This window comes from Elephantulus edwardii, unplaced genomic scaffold (assembly GCF_000299155.1).
Source record: "Elephantulus edwardii isolate Elephantulus edwardi_28Jun2011 unplaced genomic scaffold, EleEdw1.0 scaffold00007, whole genome shotgun sequence".
In the NCBI taxonomy this organism is placed as follows: Eukaryota; Metazoa; Chordata; class Mammalia; order Macroscelidea; family Macroscelididae; genus Elephantulus; species Elephantulus edwardii.
In genome coordinates, this window is record NW_006399757.1 from 32,532,760 (window position 1) to 32,553,687 (window position 20,928).

The following is a 20,928-nucleotide window of genomic DNA, read 5'->3' on the forward strand; positions in this document are numbered from 1 at the left end:
AATGAAGTGAAAATGATAATAGTGATAACCCTAAATTGGAGACAGAAATGAGAGGAGTGTCTTGATGTCCACTGCCTTGTAGAGAGATATCCTGGGACTAACACTTAGAATTATACTGTAAACAAGAATGATGGCAAGAGCTAGGATTCCCAGAATGAGATGAATTCAGACGGAATTAGAGACATACGGGAAAGCATTAAGCCTAGAAGCACCAACTGACTAACATATCTCTTAAGCTTATAAAACAATGCTTTATTTAAATCACCTGTTGACATTAAACCTATTCTTCATAGTTTCATCAGAGAGAAGGCTCTGCAGACTCTTTAGTACTTTTCATATAAATTTATTTACACACATACCTGCGCTATTCTGCTAACAGTGTATCAGGACCATGTCGTTGGGAGGTGACACATGTACTCAGTTAATATTTATTAAGGATGATTGTTGCTCTCTCTGCAACACTGGAGGAAAGCAGCAGTTTTCTGACAGCGGTGTTCCCAGAGACACCCACATAAGCAACACAGGATTGACACCAGTCCATTCTGAGTGTCTTGAGAGGCATAGTAACAGCTGGTTGGGACTGACATCAACTCAGCGGTTTGCTTAATAATCCGTGTTCTGCTTATGTCTCCTTCCGATTATAACTCTTCCATAACTTTGTCTTTTCCTCTTGTAGTTATGATGAGATGGCTAGTCTTGACCTTCCTGCAGTGATAAACTTTATTTTGCAGAAAACGAACCAGGAAAAGATCTATTATGTCGGCTATTCACAGGGCACCACCATGGGTAAGTTCAAAAGAAAACAGGTTTGTATATGTAGAAGAATCTGTATACATGTAGAAGAAATGTGAACATGACTGAAATCTGTACCCACCTCACTTCATGCTTTTCTCAGATCTGACTTTATCCTGTTCTTAAGGATGACAAGGTATCAAATACTAAATTGAGGGGGGATTGTGGTGTGGTAGAAAGAGCAAGAACTTTGTAGTCGGGCAGATATGGATTCTAATACTGCAGTCTTGTACTTTTTAGGTAAATGCTCTCAAATTCCTTTATCTCAGTTCCCTTATTTATGAAATATGGATAACAATGATCCCCTCTTAGCAGGATTTGTACTATATATATAATGTATATAGACTGTAAACTCAGCGAAAGCAAGAAGTCCGTCTAATAGGACACAGCTGTAAGGAGACTTTCAGAACTCAGTAATTAGGTGTTGAATAATGAATGAGGTCCAGAGTGTAATGTCATACACACAATAGACAGTCAGTAAAGAGGGGGCATTGCCATGATTTTGCAAACAGACCTGAAGAAAATGTTATAAAATTCTTTTTGGGAAAATCTAAACATGATTTCAATTCATTTAAAAGATTCTTGTAGTTCTCTTAATTAAACAGCACACTGTGGAGGAACTCTGTCTTAAATAATTGGATTTTTAAGACCTCTCCAAACCATTCAGGAACTTCAGTCACTGACACTGATTGACCAGGTTAAAGGGAGAGAGGTTTTATTAAGTCCAGTGTTGTCTATGAAAATCTTTTATCAATTTGTTGAAGTCTCTCCTGCAAATTGCTCAGCCTTAGCCAGCCAGCCCGTCCTGAGGAAGAAGTCTCACTTCAATTGAATTTGACTAATCATGGACACAGCAGGATCATAGACAATTTAGTTTCACTCTTCTTATCCACTGGCATTTGTATAAATCGTGACAGTACTGCATGTGCCTCTTAAAGAAGATGTGTTTGAAACAGATGAGGGAGAGAACAGTCTAAAAGTGATATATAATTGGGTATTGCGGTTATGACAAGAGTCCAGAATGAAGGTTGCCTAGTGGAGTGTACTCAGGGCGGGGGGTTGTAGAGGGGATTCCATACCAATTAAATAATTTTACTTTTCAAAGTGTGAACTGGGGGGAAAGGTGGGCAGGGAGAATAATGCAACAATAAATGTATGGAAATCCAAAATCTCTGTAAATGGTCATTAAAATTAATTTTTAAAAAATAAAAAATAATAAAAAGAAAATAAAATTAACTAAAAATTCATTTTAAAATAAAATTAATCAATCCTGGGGGGGAAAATGTGTTTGTAGGGAATCTGTAAGCTTTAATCGTGTTACTAGAAACTTCAACCTGGAGAATATTTTAAAACTCTTCTAATGCAATCATTTATACTCAAGATTCATATCGTGTCAAGGACTAAAATTAACTCGTAAATCAGGAATTATGACAGTGCTAGGACTGTTGGAATTCATGACAGAAGTTCAGCAGGATTATTTTAAATTAATGTTGTCTACTGAACAAAAAGTGAGCTCTGGTGGCCTGGCGGTAACAAACTAGCTGGAAATCCACCAGGTGCTCTGTGGAAGAACTATGGTCAGTCTCCTTCCATGCGATGTAAAGCCTCTGAAAACCCATTGGAGGGTCAGCTACGAGTTGGTATGATTCAGTAGGACATAATGACAACAACTGTGACTAAAATGGAAGTTCTGGTCACTAGGGAGCTGTGCTGCCAACACAAAGGTAGATGGTTCAAATGTACCAGCTGTTCCATGAGATGAAGATGAACAATGTTTCCCTGTTGAGTTTACAGCCTCTGAAAAAGTCTCTGCAAAGTGAATTATGAGTTCATTTCAACTTGAAGCAATGAGTTTGTTGAGTGAATGAAAAAGTTTGGGTTTTACATTATTCTTTCTTTAGCTTTAGATATGATTAACTTATGCTATTTTTATTTTTATCAGTCACTTTCTAGAAAGAAAGGATGTTTTATCTGTTCCTACACTAATATCTACTCACTTATATTTTCTCCCCTCTATACCCCAAGCTCTGTAGTGGAATGAATAGAGAGACCATTGAGGTTAAATGATATTTTCAGGAGGTAACTGGGACCAAAAGTATAGGATCTTTCCAATAGCGAATTATTGAGCTATAAATCTGGAGGATTTGGATGTGTTATATGTGTTAGGCTGCTAACGGAAAGGTCACTGCTTGGCATTCACCACCCTCTCCCCAACAGGGGAGAAAGATGGGTAGACTCTTAGAAAGATTTACAACCTCAGGAAGCCTTTGGAGGGTCACGGAGAGTCAGAATCTATTCAATGACAGTGAGCTTGGGTTAGGTTTTACCATCTGAAAAGAATCCTAGTACAGTTAGCATTAAAAAGGCTTATAACCCGTTTTTAACCTCATTCTACTGATGGCAGAGCTGGTAGTAATTGCTCACTTTCATGCTTCCCTTTGCACATTGTTGACAATCTAATTAGATGGAGGAAAAAATTAGAGAATCTATCTTCTTTTATACTAGTTAACCTTCTAGGAACTAGAAAGTAGTCTAGTTTTACTCTCTGCAAGCCAAGGCCGGCAAATCTCAGCCTACACACAACATGTATAGACCCTTTCAAAATAAACACACAGTATTTAATCAATAATGACCCTGCCCAGGTTTTATAGAATTGCCTTATTTTTCCAAAGATACCACGAGAGAGGCAAGGCTATACAGTGAGAATTCAGGAAATTCATCTTTCTATTTTATAGGTCAAGAAACTGAGACAGAAACTAATTTATAGCAAGTTTATGACAAAAGTCAGTATTAAAATTCAGTTCTTGTAACCACTTGTCCAAAAGATTGTCCAGAAAAAAATCAAGGATTGAGGGAAACATTCCAAACTTTGTTATTTATCATCAATAAAGAAAGTGAATTTTCTGATTCTAAATTTCTCTGTAAAGAAAGGATATAACTCATAAACTGCATGAACTACTGATTGACAATTTCTCTGTAGTCTTCAGCATGATGTCATTGTAAATGAGTAATGACTAAAAAGAATTACTTGAGAAGAGCTTTTGAGTGTTCTGTAACAGGAGCTTCCAGCAGCATGATAAATGCCTAAGAAAATCCTATGAAGCACTTTTTTCTAATAGACCCATAGAGTAACATTATGATTTATACAGAGCAAACAAAACTTTCTAAAGATTCCAAGAATTGACCTCAGTTAAAACCATAAGAATTCCCAGCAAGACGTCTCACACATAGTTTTATCTCTCTCACCATGTATTTTGAGAATACACATAATTTCAAAGTCAATATTGTTGGACTCAATAATTCAATTCAGTAACTCAGCAGAAATATACTACTAGAAAGCCGATGTGCTGAACTATTATGGGGAATAGAGAATTGGTTTGGTTTGGTTTGGTTTGGTTTGGTTTGGTTTGGTTTGGTTTTTCTCTCTTTCAAAGAGCTTATGATTTTGTAGGATAACTAGGACATGATCACAAAAATTAGTCCCTGACATCACCTTTTAGGCAAAAGAACAGATTAGCTCACAAAATGAAGATGATCCTCTGGGAGTGCATAAATCAGATCTATGAAACCAAACACCAATGATGACTTAAAAAACAAAAATGAATGATTGGATGAGACACAATATGAATGAAGAGTAGCGTGAAACACAACATATACGAACTTTGTGAGCAAACCCCTGTTGGTGTTGGTGTTGTTATGTGCTATAGAGTCACTTCCAACTCATAGCAACCCTATATACAAGAGCCTTAAATCCTGCTCTATCCTGTGCCAACCTCACTGTCTCTGACACACCTTTACTCCCATTACCCCATTCACTGAATTGATCCCTCTCATGGAGAGTCTTTCTCTCTTGCACTGTCCCTCCAACCTCCAAAAAAAGATATTAGTTGAAAAATAGGAGGAAAAAATGAGAAAATAAACACTAGGTTCATCTAAGGAAGCTCTATACACTGGAATCAAACAATCAGCATGGAAATATTGACAGTGTTTTTGCATTGTGAAGACTCAACCTATGTTACTGAACAATTTGTGTATATGTTTATGAATGAGAGCCTAAACTGCTATGTAAATCTTCATTAAAATCACAATTAAGTAAAATTTAACAAAATAAGGACAAAGCCACACATAGTTGTCGAAGCATTTCTGTAAAAGTAGAGTAAATGTTTTACGAGTTCTTGGATGAGCCATCTGTATGCTGACATACCTCTCCTCTCACAGGCTTCATCGCGTTTTCCACCATGCCAGAGCTGGCTGAGAAAATCAAAATGAATTTTGCTCTAGCTCCTATAGCCACGGTCAAATATACAAAAAGCCCTGTAACCAAATTTTTATTGCTGCCAGATATGATGCTCAAGGTGTGTAATCCCTCAGACAATTCCCTGTCTCTGTAAAAGAGTCTGCCAGGCCAATTTGCCAGAACCACTTCATGCCTGTCTGTAATGACTGTTATTTCATGTTTTCACAGGGGTTGTTGGGCAGGAAAGAATTCCTGTACCAGTACAGAATGATCAGACAGCTTCTTCCCTACCTTTGTGGCCAGATGATAATTGATCAGATCTGTAGTAATATCATACTACTTATGGGCGGATTTAATGTAAACAACATGAATATGGTAAGTAGGAGCCTAGTGAATTCTTTGTTTCCCAAAGCAAAGTTAGGAGTTCATGGTCTCATGTCTAGATTGTAAACTATTAATACCGATGACATCACATACGTCTTTTGGTTCTCTGCACACTGTGATACTATGAGGGAAGTTCTTCAGGATAGGCTGAGGCAAGGGCATTTGTAGGTGTTAATGTCACAGATGGAAGGAGTCTGAAAGCAGCTTTATTATGAATGAAGTAACACTGGAAAAAATGGAAGTAGAACCCAGCAAGATCGGCCAAAGTTTCAATCTGTTACACATAGGATCATTATTAATCAGAGTTGACTTACCTGCATCGAACAAGTCAAAGAGGAGAAATACCACCCACAGTCTACCTGTATTCATTCTATTTGGATCCTTGTGGTGAGTGTGTGCTTTTTGTATGCAGTTAAGTTAGTCTTTGACCAATGAAAGCAGTGATCAAGAAATCAAACAACATATGGTATTGGTACATCTGCTTCAAAAGTCTCTTCAAAGTGTTAAGAAGCAAAGAAGGAACTTTGGAGACTACAGTGCACCTGAACAAGGCCATGGTTCTTTTTTTCAGTCACCTCATATCTAGGTGGAGGCTGTGTGATGGGTAAGAAAGACTACAGAAGAATTAATATATTTGAATTGTGGTTTCAGAAAATAATATTAATTACAGAGTGGGCTGCCAGAAAATGAACACATCTGTCTTAGAGGAAGAACAGCAAGAACACTGCTTGGAAGTGAGGATGGCAAGACTTAATCTCATGTACTTGGGACCTATTATCAAAAGGGATCAATCCCTGGAGATAGACACCATGCTTGTTATAGAAGGGAGTCAGTAAAAAGAGGAAGATCCAAACAAGGTGAACTAACACACTGGCTGAAACACTGAGCTTATGTAGAGCAATAATTGTGCGGACCGTGCAAGACTAGAACTCGATAACAATTTATGATGATGGTGAGGTTATACATAGGGTCGCTAGGAATCAGAACTGGCTTGATGGCCCCTAACCACAAACAACAACGCAGGTATCAGTTGGTGGAGTCACAGCAAGGGTTCCTTAAAAAGCATACTCTGCGATGATGTTAATTGTTTGGGGTTCTGTCCTATGAAAGGAACAGATCTGGGTGAATGGAAATGTGGAGCTGTGATACAGTCTCAACAGAAATCTCAGTTGACCCTACAAAGAGCTATGAAGATGGGTTGACTCTTCCAAGTTTCCCAAGTTAGACTAAGAGAGATGAGCCTTCACAGCCCACTCCAATCACTTATTTAATGCAAGTTACCCTACAAATTAGTTACTCACTGGTTAAGACAGTTCTCTACCCACGAGGCAACCCCTAAAAGGGCTTCCTGTGCAGGGATGACTGACAGCAGCACTTCCAGCAGCTGAGAGAAAGTCTTTCATTCCCAGAGAATATTTCTTAATAATACTGCAATGATTACATTAAGACCTACCATTTGGTAAGCATTCATTGTATGCCACATTCACTCAATCACTATAACAATCCAATAAGAGAGATAGTGTCAGTATTTTCATTATCTCAGATTGGTTGTTGTTGTTGTTGTTGTTGTTATCGAGTATGACTCATAGCTATCCTATCAATAACAGATCTGAAACCTGTCCTATCCTGTTATCTTCATCATCTCTGACATATCTGTGCCTATTTCTGCAGTCACAATGCCAAACAGTCTTGTTGAGTGTCTTCTTCTCCTACACTGACCATCCGCTTTTCCAAGCATGATGTCTCTTCCCAAGGAATAGCCCCTCCTAACAACATGCCCAAAGAATGCGAGAAAAAGCGTCACCATCCTTGCCTCTAAGCAGCACTATGGCTCCACTTTCTCTAAGAAACATCCTGTTCATTCTCTCGGCCATCCATGAGCTATCCAGTACTCTTCTCCAACACCGCAACTCAAAGGCATCAATTCTTCTTCTGTCATCTTTATTCATTGCCCATCTCTCAGACATATAACCAGTGATTGAAAAGACTATGCATGGCCTCTATCAGGAACACTTTAGTCTTTAAATTGACATCATTGTTCCTCAGTACTTTGGAGAGGTCCCTGATAGCAGACTTTCCAAAAACAATACATCTTTTGATTTCTCAACTGCTAGTACCAAGGCTGTTGCTTGTGGATCCAAGTAAAATGAAACCATTGATAATTTCAGCCTTTTCTCCACCTATCATGATATTGTCTGATGGTCCAGTGGTAAGGATTTTAGAGTTTAGTATGCTGGAATTTAGTGTGATTAAATAACTCACTTAAATACACGTAAAAATAAATGGCCAAACCAGAATTTGAGAAGAGGTGACCCAATTCCAAATCTCTCTTTTTTCAATAAGGAAAATAGTGGCAAAACAGTTAAGTCAAAATGTTTGTGACTTGAACCCAGCCAGTCACACAGAAGAAAAGACCTGTTGTTGATCTATTCTGGTAAAAATGACAGCCTGAAAAGCCTGTTCTCTGTGAAGTCATGATGAGTCAAAATGGACTCAATAGCACTTAAAACTCCAACATCCTAACTAACACTAATCAAGTTTTTGTTCATTAGAGGTCACAGCTCTAAAGAGAAGTTGTTCTCACATGAAAAACAGATGTGCCCAGGAATACAAGGACTAACATTTATGTGCGTATTTGTGTTACCTAGATGGTTGCTGATATTTTCATGATGTTCCCATTTCTTAGTGGAGATTTGGTCTGACCAGGTGCATAGCTCTTGAAATTTTCTAAACCCCACAAGTCTCTCATGCTTTGTTACAGAGCCGAGCAAATGTATATGTTGCCCATACTTTTGCGGGAACATCTGTGCAAAATATCCTGCACTGGAGCCAGGTAAGAATGTTGAACGTGTAGCCTTTGCTAAGGGTCATCACACTTTCTTCACGATGTTGCCCTAGCAATGGTACAGGAGTTTTCTCATTTATTCCAAGACAAATCTAAAGTATACCAATGTTATTTCAACTATAAATTTTATAGAAGATTGACCTTTTTTAGAAGATGAGAGAAAATGACAGGAGTGGCCATGAAAAGATGAAGATGGAAAAGACTTTGCTTCCATGCACTTCTTTTTCAGTCTCCTAGCATTCTGGTAAAATGTTACTGTTTACCTTCAAGTTGAACTGACTTATAGTTGACCTTCTAGCAGGTTTTCAGAGGCAGAAAATCCACTGGAGCAGATATATTATCCATCTTTCTCTCCAGGAACAGTGGATGGATCCAAACTGTGTTCCTTTGAATTGGCAGTGCACATCCTTACCGCTATGCCACCAATACATCTCCTGATCTTTCAATTACTAGTACTGGGTGCTTTAATTGTAGATCCAATTAAGAGGAAGTTGTTGATAGTTTCAGTCTTAGTCTATCATGATGTTGCCTCTTGGTCCGGTGCTGAGAAATTTTGTTTTCTTGATGTTGATATGCAATTCATTTTGAAGGTTGTAGTCTTTGGTTTTCTTCAGTAGGTGCTTCAAGTCCTCCTAGCTTTTAGCAAGCAAGGTTGTGTCTTCTGAATAATGAAGGTTATTTATGAGTCTTTCTCCAATTCTGATGCCACATTCCTTTTCATAGAATCTAGTTTCTTAAATAATTTTCTCAGTATACTCAACCCGATGGCATTTACAACAATAACATGCTGCCAAAACGCCTTATTTTGAGAATATTAGTAACTACATCTAAAAACTTGAGTATACTGGCCTAATCTAGTAAAATATTAGTTCCTAGCCAAATTTTCTAGTATTATATCCTTAAATGTTCATGTGAGGAAGGTATGTGAGATTCAGAACTCTAAACTGGATTAATTGTGGCCTGACTTCACCACAATGTACAATTCTGGGGGATGGTTCCCATTTTAATCTATAGCTTTGTGCAGAATTCCCACAAAAAAATGCAATGGGAATGTTATAATGTTCCAAAACATTGGATTCAATTATTTCTCTCTTTTTTTTCTTCCTTGCAAGAACTGGTGGTCTGGTCCATAGTGGCTTGTACTGTTAACCCAAAAGCCAAGTCTCTCAGGTTTTTAGAATCTACCAGCAACACCAAAGGAAAAGATGGACAGTCTCCTACTGTGTGATGTAGTCTCAGAAAACCAATGGAGGGTCAGCTCTGATTTGGTTTGCCTTGATGTCAAGGAATAATGAGCAATGAATTCTAGAAGATTCCCCCAACACTGAATGGAAGAGCAGCTGAGAGTCTGCTTTACTCACAACTGCAGAACTGAGTAGCTCAGTCCCACCCACACCTCACTCTTACCCAGCAATGAATTTGAATTCACTGTGATTTTTTTTACTTCTTTTCAGGCAATGAATTCTGGGGAGCTCCGGGCATTTGACTGGGGAAGTGAGACCAAGAACCTGGAGAAAAGCAAGCAGGTAAAAAAATGCACCCCTATTGGTGGGACATGTACAAGAGGGAATCAACAACTCCTAAAAGGAAAGAAAGAGCAGTGGTGACAGTTATCTCAGAGGTGGAAATAAATAACCAGGAATTCAAGAAGAAAATAAGAGTTTGGATTTTTACATCATTTGAAAATTAGACCATTTACAGCTTAACTAAAATGTTTAGATGCTTCTTTGCTGAAGGGGGAGACCTTTTCTGATAAAGCTGCTTCTGTGAATCAGGAACTGGATTTTTCTTGAGCAAGATGGGATAAATTTAGCAGAATGAAGTCTGTATGGTTACTTTTATCTTTTTAAGATAAAAGGAGAAGAGTAAGAGGAGGAAAAGAAGGCGGGAAAGGAAGGAGAATGGCATTTGGGTGAAAGAATTTCCAGGTACATATAAAAATTCATTAGAAAAGGGAGATGACTAAGCAAAAGTTGCCTCTTTACTATTAATTTCTGTATCATGGACATGTCACAGTGACTCTTCAATCTCCAGTTTCTTTCGCTTTAAAATAAAAAAAAAATGTTGGCAAGTGGTCTTTAAGAGATCTTTACCTCGGACTTTAATTGAATTTGTAATCTGAATGTGAAAAAATATGAAAAAGAATGTTACTGTATGACTCAATACACAGTCAAAGCTATAAAACAAAATTGAGTTTTAAAGTTGTAGAGATTAGGAAATGGATAATAATGTCACTTTTCAAGACATAGAAGCTTTATTTAAGAATGTTGGCTAATGTGTGTGAATGTAAACAAATATTGATTACACAAACAGAAAGCTAAAGGTGACCCAGTACATACAACCTAGTGCTTCTTGGAGAGTCTCATATCTTTCTATATATAAATATGTATGCAAAAGGTTAGAAAATTGGACAAACTGTGTATTATTCCTGGACAGCAAATTCTCAGTCACAATTATCAGCCACTTTTTTTATATCCTTCTTTATTTGTCCTAAAGCATGTCTTTAGAGAAAGCATTCCTAAGACAATTTTAAATTATCAACTTTTAATGTAATATCTTCTAGAGAGGTTGATGAACTCAATGCCAAAAACCAACCAACCAAACTGGCAAAATCATTTCCATTGATTGCTGACTTATGTTGTTGTTTTATGAGGCATCGAGTCACCTGCAACCCATAGAGTCAAATCATAGCAACCCTTGGTACAATAGCTCTGAACCCTGCCCTGTCCTGAGCCAGTCTCGTTGACTCCTACATACCTACCCCCATTTCCCCAGTTACTGTATCAATTCATTTCATCTGGGTCCTCCTCTCATGTGCTGTCCCTCCACCTTTCCGAGCATGATGTCCTTTTCTAAGGATTGGTCCTTCCTGGGTATGTGCTCAAAGTGTGTGAGACTGGGCTTCAAAATCCTTGCATCTACAGAGAAACTTGGTTTTATCTTCTCTCAGACAGACATACTTGTTCTCTTAATGGCCCATAGTACTTCAATACTTTTCTCCATCACCACAACTCAAAGACATTTATTCTTCTTCTGTTATCCTTAGTCATTGTCCAGATCTCTGATGCATAGCAAGTATTTGCAAAGACCATGGCCTGGACCAGGTGTACCTTATTCCTGAGGCTGACATCTGAAGTCAGGAAATCAAAAGAGCCAAACCCGCTTGCCATTTCATAAGCTGAAAGAACTGAAGAACAAATTCAAGACTCAAGTTGCAATACTTAAAGATTCTATGGACAGAATATTGAATGATCTAAGAAGCATTAAAAGGAGATTGAAGGAATATACAGAGTCACTGTACCAAAAAGAATTGGCTTACACAGAAGAATTTCATGAAACTACATATGATCAAGAGGCAATGGTGATGGAGAAAGTTCCCTGGACATGTTCACCAGGTTTTACCAAGAAATCTGGAGGACAATTACCCAGCCAACTGACTGGAATGATCTATATTTATTCCCATTTCAAAAGAAGGTGACCCAACAATGTGTAGAATTACAGAACAGTATCACTAATATCACAACCAAACAAAATCCAGCTGAAGACTATCCAAAACAACTGGAACAGTACATCAGCAGAGAACTACCAGTAAATACATGCTGGGTTTAGAAAAGGTTGTGGCATTAGAGACCTTATTGCCAATGTCAGATGGATTTAGGCAGAAAACAAAGAGAACCAGAGGAATGTCTATCTGTGCCTCACTGACTATGCAAAGGCATCTGACTGTGCAGATCACAAGAAAATGCGGCTAACCCTGAGAAAAATGGGAAGCCCACAACTATTGATTGTGTTCAAGAAAAACCTATACCAGGACGCAGTCCTCAGAACAGAATAAGGAAACACTGCATAGTTCAAATAAGGAAAGGAGTGCATCAGGGATATAGCTTGTCTCCATGCCATTTTAATCTATATGAAGAATAGGTCATTCGAGAGGCTGGGCTTTATAAGGAGGAACGTGGCATCAGAATTAGAGGAAGACTCATCAACAACCAATAATACACAGATAATACAACCATGCTTGCTGAAACAGAGGAGGACTGAAACATTTGCTGCAGAAGGTCAAGAACTGTAATCTTTAATATGGATTAAAATTCAACATCAAGAAGACAGATTCCCACCATTGGGGCAACTGGCAACACTATGATAGATGGAGAAGAGACTGAGGCTGCTAACAGTTCAGCTTGTGGAATGTCAGCTCCACAGTCAACACTCTTGGCACCATTGCATTGAGGAAGTCTGCTATCAGGGACCTCTGCTGACTCATAGATACCTTATATGACAGAATGAACTGCCCCATAGTGTTGTAAAGGGATGGGCTTAATCTGCTGACTCTTGGGCTAGCAGTCATGTGCTTAACTACTTCACCACCAGGACTTCTTGAGTACAGAGCATCCAGGCCTTTCAGTTGGTTCTGACTCACAGTGACTCTGGAGGACAGAGTAGAACTGCACTGTAGTGTTTCCAGAATCATATATATTTATAGAAGAAGACAGCTTCATCTTTCTTTTTTTAATTATTTTTTATTAGTTTTAATGAACATTTACAGAGATTTTGGGTTTTCATTCATTCATTGTTGCACTGTTTTCTCTACCCTCCTCCCCAGTTCGGTCTTCTTCCCCCACCACCACCGAATGTCTGTTTTAATTGTCCAATTGCCACAGTGCTTGTCAAAGCCAGTTCTGATTAATCTCCTTTGTCAGTGTGTCCTTTACCATTCCCTATCACTCCTCCCTGAGAGAGACTTCACCCTGATTCATAAGGAAAAGGGGATGGTGTATTCTCTTAGCTACTTCCTGCTGAAAAGGGATGCTGTGGGTTTCAGGGTGAAGATCTTCTCTCACTACTCTAAAGGGCCCCTTTGGCAATAGGAAACACATAGACTATTATGGAAATTGATTTTGGAATTTAGATGCACTGTTATCAACTGTGCTTAGCCGTACATGTTCATATCCTTGAAGATGTATCATGGAAGTGTTGCAGCCTAGAAGACACAAATTTAACTAACAAGTTAAAAGTACATGAGTCAAAAATTAAAAAGCAATAATATTCCAAGTAGAGGCTTTAATAGTGGCACAAGTCAAGTTACAGAGGGAAGGTGGTTCTTACAATAAAAGGCCTATTGACTAGCACTTTGTCTATTATAGTATAAAGGTTAGGAACCACAAGATGTAAAGGCTCAACTATGTCATTTATTGTTCTTAAGTCCTGGAGCAAATTCCATTTACAACTGGGTTGTTTTACAACTCGGAAGTCCACATGACAGCTTCATCTTTCAATCTCAGAGGAACTGGTAGGTTTAAACTGCCAACCTTTTGTTTAGTAACTGAATTCCTTAACCACTGAGCCACCATGGCTCCTGACTACAGATTGTTATTGTTGTTGTTGATTGCCATCAAGTCAAACATGACTCATAGTGACCCATTGAACAAAAGACCTGAAGCCTTTCTATAACTATCATCATTTCTCAAAGTTCATAGAGTTTCCAGAGGCATGTTTAGGCAGTAGATGCCTCTCCTGTTTAAGCACCTAAAGATAGTAGGGGCAATGAAGATAAACCGAACATACTGAAAGGTGTCACAGGATCATAAAACCTTAGAATTAGATGAAGTGTTTATTTATTTAAAACTTTTCATCTTTAAGAAAAAATTGTTACTATCCCCATAGAATATTCTAACCTTCACTGTTGACATTAGGCTATAACTCCAAATTCCTAGAGTGCCACAAAGAGGAAAAGGGACTTCAGTGACTGGAGGCTAGGCTTCACAGTGGACTTGCTAAGTAAGAAATTGAAATGCCATTTCTATAGAAATTTCTTGGTACAGATAGGTTTGAGAGTTCAATCAGTCAGCATGATCTGGTGGTACTACTGTTTGAGTAAGGCAAATGACCAGAAATGGGCAATTCTGGACACTCTCGTTTGAGACATGGAAGATCTGAGCAAAGTTTAAGTTCCTAGGATTTGGTTCAAAAGACCTGAGATCCTACGCCATAGGCCAGTCAGGTTATGGAGAGTCAGTCATATTGGGCCTGCCTCAAGTGTTTCCTCTGATCTCAGAGTGAGAAAGTCCAGTGCTACTTGCTGATATAGTAGCAGCAACAGCTTCTAGTAGCTTCCAGAGTCTGGCCTTCTTTGTGGAATATCTCTAAGTCTTACCTCATGAAATAGTTGTGAAATTATGTCTTTAAAAGACAGGGACATTATTATTATCTTCTATCCTCCACCCCTTCAATTTACAACTAAACAATAAAGATAAATGGGGAGGTACACACACACACACACACACACACACCCACCTCATATCTATTGTCTATTTTCATGTAGGGAGCTCTGATGGCCTGGTGGTAAGAAGCTGTGCTGTAATCCCAAAGGCACAGGGTTTGGATCCACCAGTTGCTCCATGGAAGAGGCCTCATGTGTTTAACTGCCACTGAAAATTCAGGGGTGATTGTTATAAGTTGGTTCCTACTCAAAGGCATACATACAACAACATTTTCAAGTATTTTACAAAATGTTTATTTCTTTTCCTCTCCTCTTATTATCTCTGTCAACCCTCAAGATTGGTTCTTTCTGTGTAGAAATCATGTGTAAATCACACAGGAGGAGATTACCCATCCTTCTTCCACACAATAGCTGGTGGGTTCAAACCACATGCCTTTGAGATTGCAGTGCAGCTTCTTACCACTAAGCCACCAGAAAGTTCTTCTCCTCTTTGTTAATTCTCCAGGGCTGATTCGGAGTATAAATAATTTCTTAGTTTTTTCATATTAGTTATCTTACACTATAATTACCCTTCTGTGTCTTATTTAGTCACTCAGCATAACTTGTTTTAATTTCATCCATGTTGTGTAGTATTTCATTAATTCTTGAACTTTTTTAAATGTTACATAGTACTCCATCTTGAGACTGTATCACAGTTTCTTTAGCCATTGATGGGTTCTTGGGTTGTTTCCAAATCATTGCTATTATAAAAGTGCTACACTACTTCTTATAGCCAATTTATATGCAAAATATTAAAAGGAAGAAAATGAGTTAATTAAAGTGATAGGTGGTTTATATGATTTTAATTCAATCTAGTAATTTATTGTACATAGTGTCCCTATTTCACAGATTAAGAAACTGAGGTTTAGTGAAAACCATTTTATCTCAGAGAGTGAACAAAACTTCTAATGCAATTATGTATGTGTGTATGGTTCTGCTTCTTCCATCATAGCACATGGCATATTTACTATGTTTATTTGGAGTAGAAGTTATGTTTGGAAATTTCAATGTTGTTCACACTTAAAAACCATTCTTGGTTTGTTTTGTTTTGTTTTCTAGCCAACACCTATAAGATATAACGTTAGAGAAATGAGGGTCCCTACAGCAATGTGGACTGGGGGTCAAGACTGGCTTTCAAACCCTGAAGATGTGAAAGCATTGCTCTCTGAAGTGACCAACCTCATCTACCACAAGAACATTCCTGAATGGGCTCACGTGGATTTCATCTGGGGTCTTGATGCTCCTCATCGTATGTACAGTGAAATCATACATCTGATAAAGCAGGAAGAACTCGACTTCTCCCAGGGAACATGTGAGGGCAGGTTGTGAAGCATCTGATACAGAAAAGTCTTAAGAACAGCCTCTTGGAAGATGGGGCTGAGATCCAAGAACAGAAATTTCTGGAACTTTTTCAAGATTGAAAACCTACAATATCCATTTAAGAATGATAGAGAAGGAAAGGAAAAAATGTAGTATTGGTAGCCTCAGATATCCTACACTCAACACTGACATCTAATTTTTTTTCTCAGTCCATTAAACTGTTTTATTGAGTTGAAATTGGCTTCATGTACTAGTATCTATCCTACCACATTGAACTGTAGCCTTTGCCTGACAGCTATAAAGTATCTAGACATTCTCTATATCATCAGGTAAAAGTCATGTAATTTTTTTTCTGTAAGCCATATTCTGTAAATATTAAAAGGGCAAATTTGGGTAGATATTGAGACCTTGAATGTCTCTGGATTGTTGTTGATTTTTTTAAAAAAGATAATGATCTAGATGTTTATTACCTTAACTCATAATGGCTCCAAACCTGGAAAATTTTTGGTAAAAGACCAAAGACTGGTATGCTCCAGAGCAGTCAGAGTGCTCTTCAGAGGCAAGAATGATGAGGTGCTGCCTCACATACTTTGAGCATGTTGCTAGGGCAGCCTATTCCTTGGAGATCGACATGATGCTGGGAAGGACGGAGTGTCGGCGAAGGAGAGGAAGACCCTCAACCAGGTCTTCCTGGTCAAACCGAGATTGACTCGGTGACAGCCACAGTGGACTCTTCTGTGTCAAGAAGTGTGAGGATAGCACAGAATAGAACAGAATTCAGATCTTTTGTTCATAGGATCACTATGAGTTGTACTTGACTCAAAGGCACTTAACAACAAAGTATCACAATATTACCTCAGAAAGACAAAAGATTTAAGAAGAAACCAAAACCACAGACAAGGTACAGGGTAGTCGCTGAAATATGTTTTAAGCATCATAATAATAAGCCTATATTTTATAGTTGATCTCAGGGAAGATAACTCTGTGGGCCCAACAGAGAGAAGATAATATATATAAGTGGTCCAACAAATGCATTATGCATTGAGTAAAACATGGGTCTGTATTTTAGTACTAAGACTCTAGACAAAGTTTAAGAACTTACAGCCTCTTGCTATCAATGACTTGCTTAGTTTTCTGTTTCTAAAAATTAAGATATAGGAAAACTATTTTGTTAAAAAAATTATATTTTTATTTGAGTGAAATTTTGTAACACAAGATGGTTTTCCTTTCTACCATTCACTTACATTTTACTTTAGAACAGCAATTGTTGTTGTGGTCAGCTACCATTGATTCAACAATGGCACAGAGCAACTTCATGAACCTTGCCTCTCCTGTGCCATCATCACAATCTCGGACATGTTTGAGTTCAGTGTTAGCGTTACTGTGTCAACCCATCTGGTTTATGCTCTTCCTCTCTCTGACTCCACACCTTTCACAGCATGATAACTTTTCCCAAGGACAGCATGCCCAAAATACATCCTCTTGATAACGTGTCCAATGTCTATGAGACAAGTTTCATCACCCATTAATGACAATATCCAAAGTGCAATCACACTTTTCCCAAGGAAGCCTCATTTCCATTTATCCTCTTGTGCAATCCTTCCCTGCTTTCTGGGCTTTATTCTGGGAGAAAATGCTGCTTTTAGTATTCTAAGCAGTGAGTCTCTGTGGTGCTGTTCATCACCTGATAAGCCTATTTATTGTTTAGCTCAAAGTAGTATAACAACTTGCTTTGATGACTGAATATGTGCAGTTAGTTTTGAAATCAGGAAGTTAAAGCTTATTTTGGTTGCATTTTGTTGTTTGTTTTTTTAGTATCACTTTGCTTATCCAGGAGCTTTTTCCTTTCTATATAATTATTGTTGTTATTAGGTGCCATCAACTTGAATATGACTTATAACAACTGTATAAACAAGAGGCCTGAATGCTGTCCTATCTTGTGCCATTCTTGTTATTTCTGATACACTTGTGCCCATTGATGCAGTCACCCTGTCAATCTCCCTCAATGGGGGCCATCCTCTCTTTCATTGACCCTCCACTTTTCCAAGCATGATACTCCTCCTATTTCATCTTTTGTGTACCACTTGTAAATGGTAATTTTCCCTGATTCCCTTTCTCAAGTTTTCTTTGTTACTGTACAGTTGTTGTTGTTGTTGTATGTGCTGTCGAGTCACTTGTGACTCATAGTGACCCTATGTACAAGAGCCCTAAACTCTGCTCTGTCCTATGCCAATCACACTGTCTCTGATACACCCATCCCGATTATCCCAGTCACTGAATCAATCCACCTCATAGAGGGACTTCCCCTCCTGTGCTGTCCCTCCACCCTGCCAAGGATGATGTCCCTCTCCAAGGACCTGTCTCTCCTTACAACATGTCCAAAGTATGTTAGATGGAGCCTCAGAATCCTTGCCTCCAAGGAGCCACCTGGTTTAACCCTCTCAAAGATGAATCTGTTTGTTTTCCTAGCAGTCCATGGTATTCTCAATACTCTTCTCCAGCACCACAGCTCAAAGGCATCAATTCTCCTTCTATCCTCCCTAGTCATTGTCCAACTCTCTTGATGCATAACAAGTGATTGCAAAGACCATGTCTCCAGAGAGACACCATTGCTCTTTAGTACTTTGGAGAGGTCCCTAACTGCAGACTTTCCCATGGCAATATGCCTTTTAATTTCCTGGCTACTGTACAGTAGCTATACTAATACTCTTTTAATTGGCTTTATTTCAATCATTCATATACAGTATGCCCTATACCATCAATGACAATTGATTAACACCTTTCATCACAATACCTCAAATCCTCTCTGCACCTTGCCTATTTTTTCATCCTGCCCATCTGTCCACTAATCTCTACTGCCCTAATATGTTCCTCTCCCTTTTTCTCCTCACCTACTTCTTCCTTTCTTTGAACAGTTTTGCATGTCCTGTTCCAAACTGTTAATTGCAATGCTCGTATTGCCCATTCATCTGTTCTTTCCAGGTTGGTTCTCCCTTCCTCTGATCCTTTACGGTGTTCATTATCTGCACATTCTGTTCACGCTCACTTGCTCTCTTCTTGCCTCAATCCTACTCCTATTTTCACAGTAGTGGTTTTATATAGTAGTTGCCCTTTTATGGCTTAGTTCTTCAGTGTAGCCCAATGTTCTCTACAGTTGTCCTTGTGCAATATTTTACGAGGTTTTGTTTTCTAAAGCAATAGAATTCCATTGTGTGAATGTATCACAATTTCTCTGTCCATGCATTTGTTGATGGGCATTTGGACTGTTTCCATTTTCAGGCTATTGTGAATAATGCTGAAATAAACATACATGTTGATCTTATATCCTGTCACTTTGCTGAACCTTTCAATTAGTTCCAACAATTTTCTTGCTGAGTCTTCATTATTTTCCATATTTAAGATCATGTCATCTAAAAAATGGCTTTACTTCATCTTCACAAAGTTAGATCTTTTTAAAAGTTGTTTTTTCTTTCTTGCAATTCATTTTTTTCTTATTTTACATTAGTTTACGTACAAAGTTCATATACATTGCCCCTCACACCAGATCCCCCCACATCCCTACCCATCAAACCATGTGACCCCATGATTACTCCCCCTTTGTTTTCCCCTCACCCACTTAGATACTTTTACACATTTTACTAGTTGTCTATTTCTACGATAATGGTCTTATACAGTATTTGTCCTTACCAGACTGAGTTCACGTAGCTCTCAAGTTAGGGAGTGATTTACAAAATTATTGCTCATGTATGCTGCATTGTATTCCCTCATGTAAATATAACCATAATTTTTCAATCCATTCGATTGTGGATGGACATTTGGGCTGTTTCCATGTCCTTGTGATGGTGAGTAATGCTGCTATGAACACTGGTGAAAAGTCTCCATTTTTGCCTCAGTTTTCATTTTCTCAGGGTATTTTCTAAGCAGTGGAACAGCTGGATCATATGGAATTTCTATGTTCAGCTTTCTGAGGAAATTCCAAACTGTCTTCCAGAATGGTTGTACCATTTTACAATCCCACCAATAACATGAGGTCCCATCTATCCACATCCTCTCCAATATGTATTACTTGCTGTCCTTTAAACAGGACACTTTGCCACTGCTACTGAAGTGAGATGTTATCTCATTGTGGTTATTATTTGTATCTCTCTTATTGCCAGTAATTTTAAGCATTTCTTCATGTGTCTGTTGACCATCCAAATATCTTCCTCTATAAAAAGTATTTTCATGTCTTTTGCCTATTTTGTAATTGTGTTATCAGTCTTTTTCTTGTAGAGGCCTTGTGAGATTCTGTAAACTTTTGATATGAGAGCCTTGTCAGAAATGGTATTGCCAAATGTTTTTCCCAGTCTGGATGTTTTCTTTTAACTCTGCTGGGAAAAGTTTTTTAATCTTTAGAAGGTCCCATTTGCCAATTTATCCTCTCTAGATTATGCATTTCTTCTGACTGTACTTGTCAGTCTCTTTCTACCATAGACTAATTAGGTCATCTAAGCTTGATTCCAGTACGGTTTGGGGCTTTACTTCCAGGTCTTTCATCCACCTTGAATTGATTTTTTTGTATGGTGTGAGATGTACCTCCTGTTTCAGCTTTCTGCAGGTAGCGGTCCAGTTTTGCTACACTATTTGTTGAAGAGGTTGTTATTTCCCCATTTTATAGGTTTTATTTTCTTGTCAATTATCAGTTGACCATAGATAGCTGGGTTCATTTCTGGGTTCTCAATTCTATTCCATTGGTCTATGTACCTGTTGTTGTACCAGTGCCATGCTGTTTGGGTTACTACCACTAAGTAGTAGATTCTGAGGTCAGAGAATGCTATGCCTCCCATATTGCTTTCTTGGTTTCATTCCCTGAATTCTCTTTGTTACTGTAGACGAATCCTACTCATTTTTGGATGTTGACCTTATATCCCTGCTACTCTACTAAATTGTTGTTCTAGCTCTAATAGGGTGGGGTTTTTTTTAGACATTGTTGTATTACCCCAACAAGTACTCTCAATATTGAATAAAAGTGGTAACAGTGGGCATCCTCATCCCTTTTCGCAAGGAAAATGGTTTTAGTCTTTCTCCATTGAGAATTATATTGGCTCTTAG

General features: G+C 38.3%; 1 protein-coding gene across 1 annotated transcript in view; it reads left to right on the forward strand.

Moving 5' to 3' along the window:
- The window catches only part of LIPM (lipase, family member M), a 40,925-nt gene extending 25,079 nt beyond the window's left edge, over positions 1 to 15,846 (forward strand). The window contains exons 4-9 of the mRNA XM_006880397.1: positions 677 to 786; positions 5,011 to 5,147; positions 5,258 to 5,404; positions 8,175 to 8,246; positions 9,713 to 9,784; positions 15,577 to 15,846. Of these exons, the coding sequence (XP_006880459.1) occupies positions 677 to 786; positions 5,011 to 5,147; positions 5,258 to 5,404; positions 8,175 to 8,246; positions 9,713 to 9,784; positions 15,577 to 15,846 (808 nt within the window). The remainder of the gene's footprint in view (positions 1 to 676; positions 787 to 5,010; positions 5,148 to 5,257; positions 5,405 to 8,174; positions 8,247 to 9,712; positions 9,785 to 15,576) is intronic.
- The last annotated feature ends 5,082 nt before the right edge of the window (positions 15,847 to 20,928 follow it).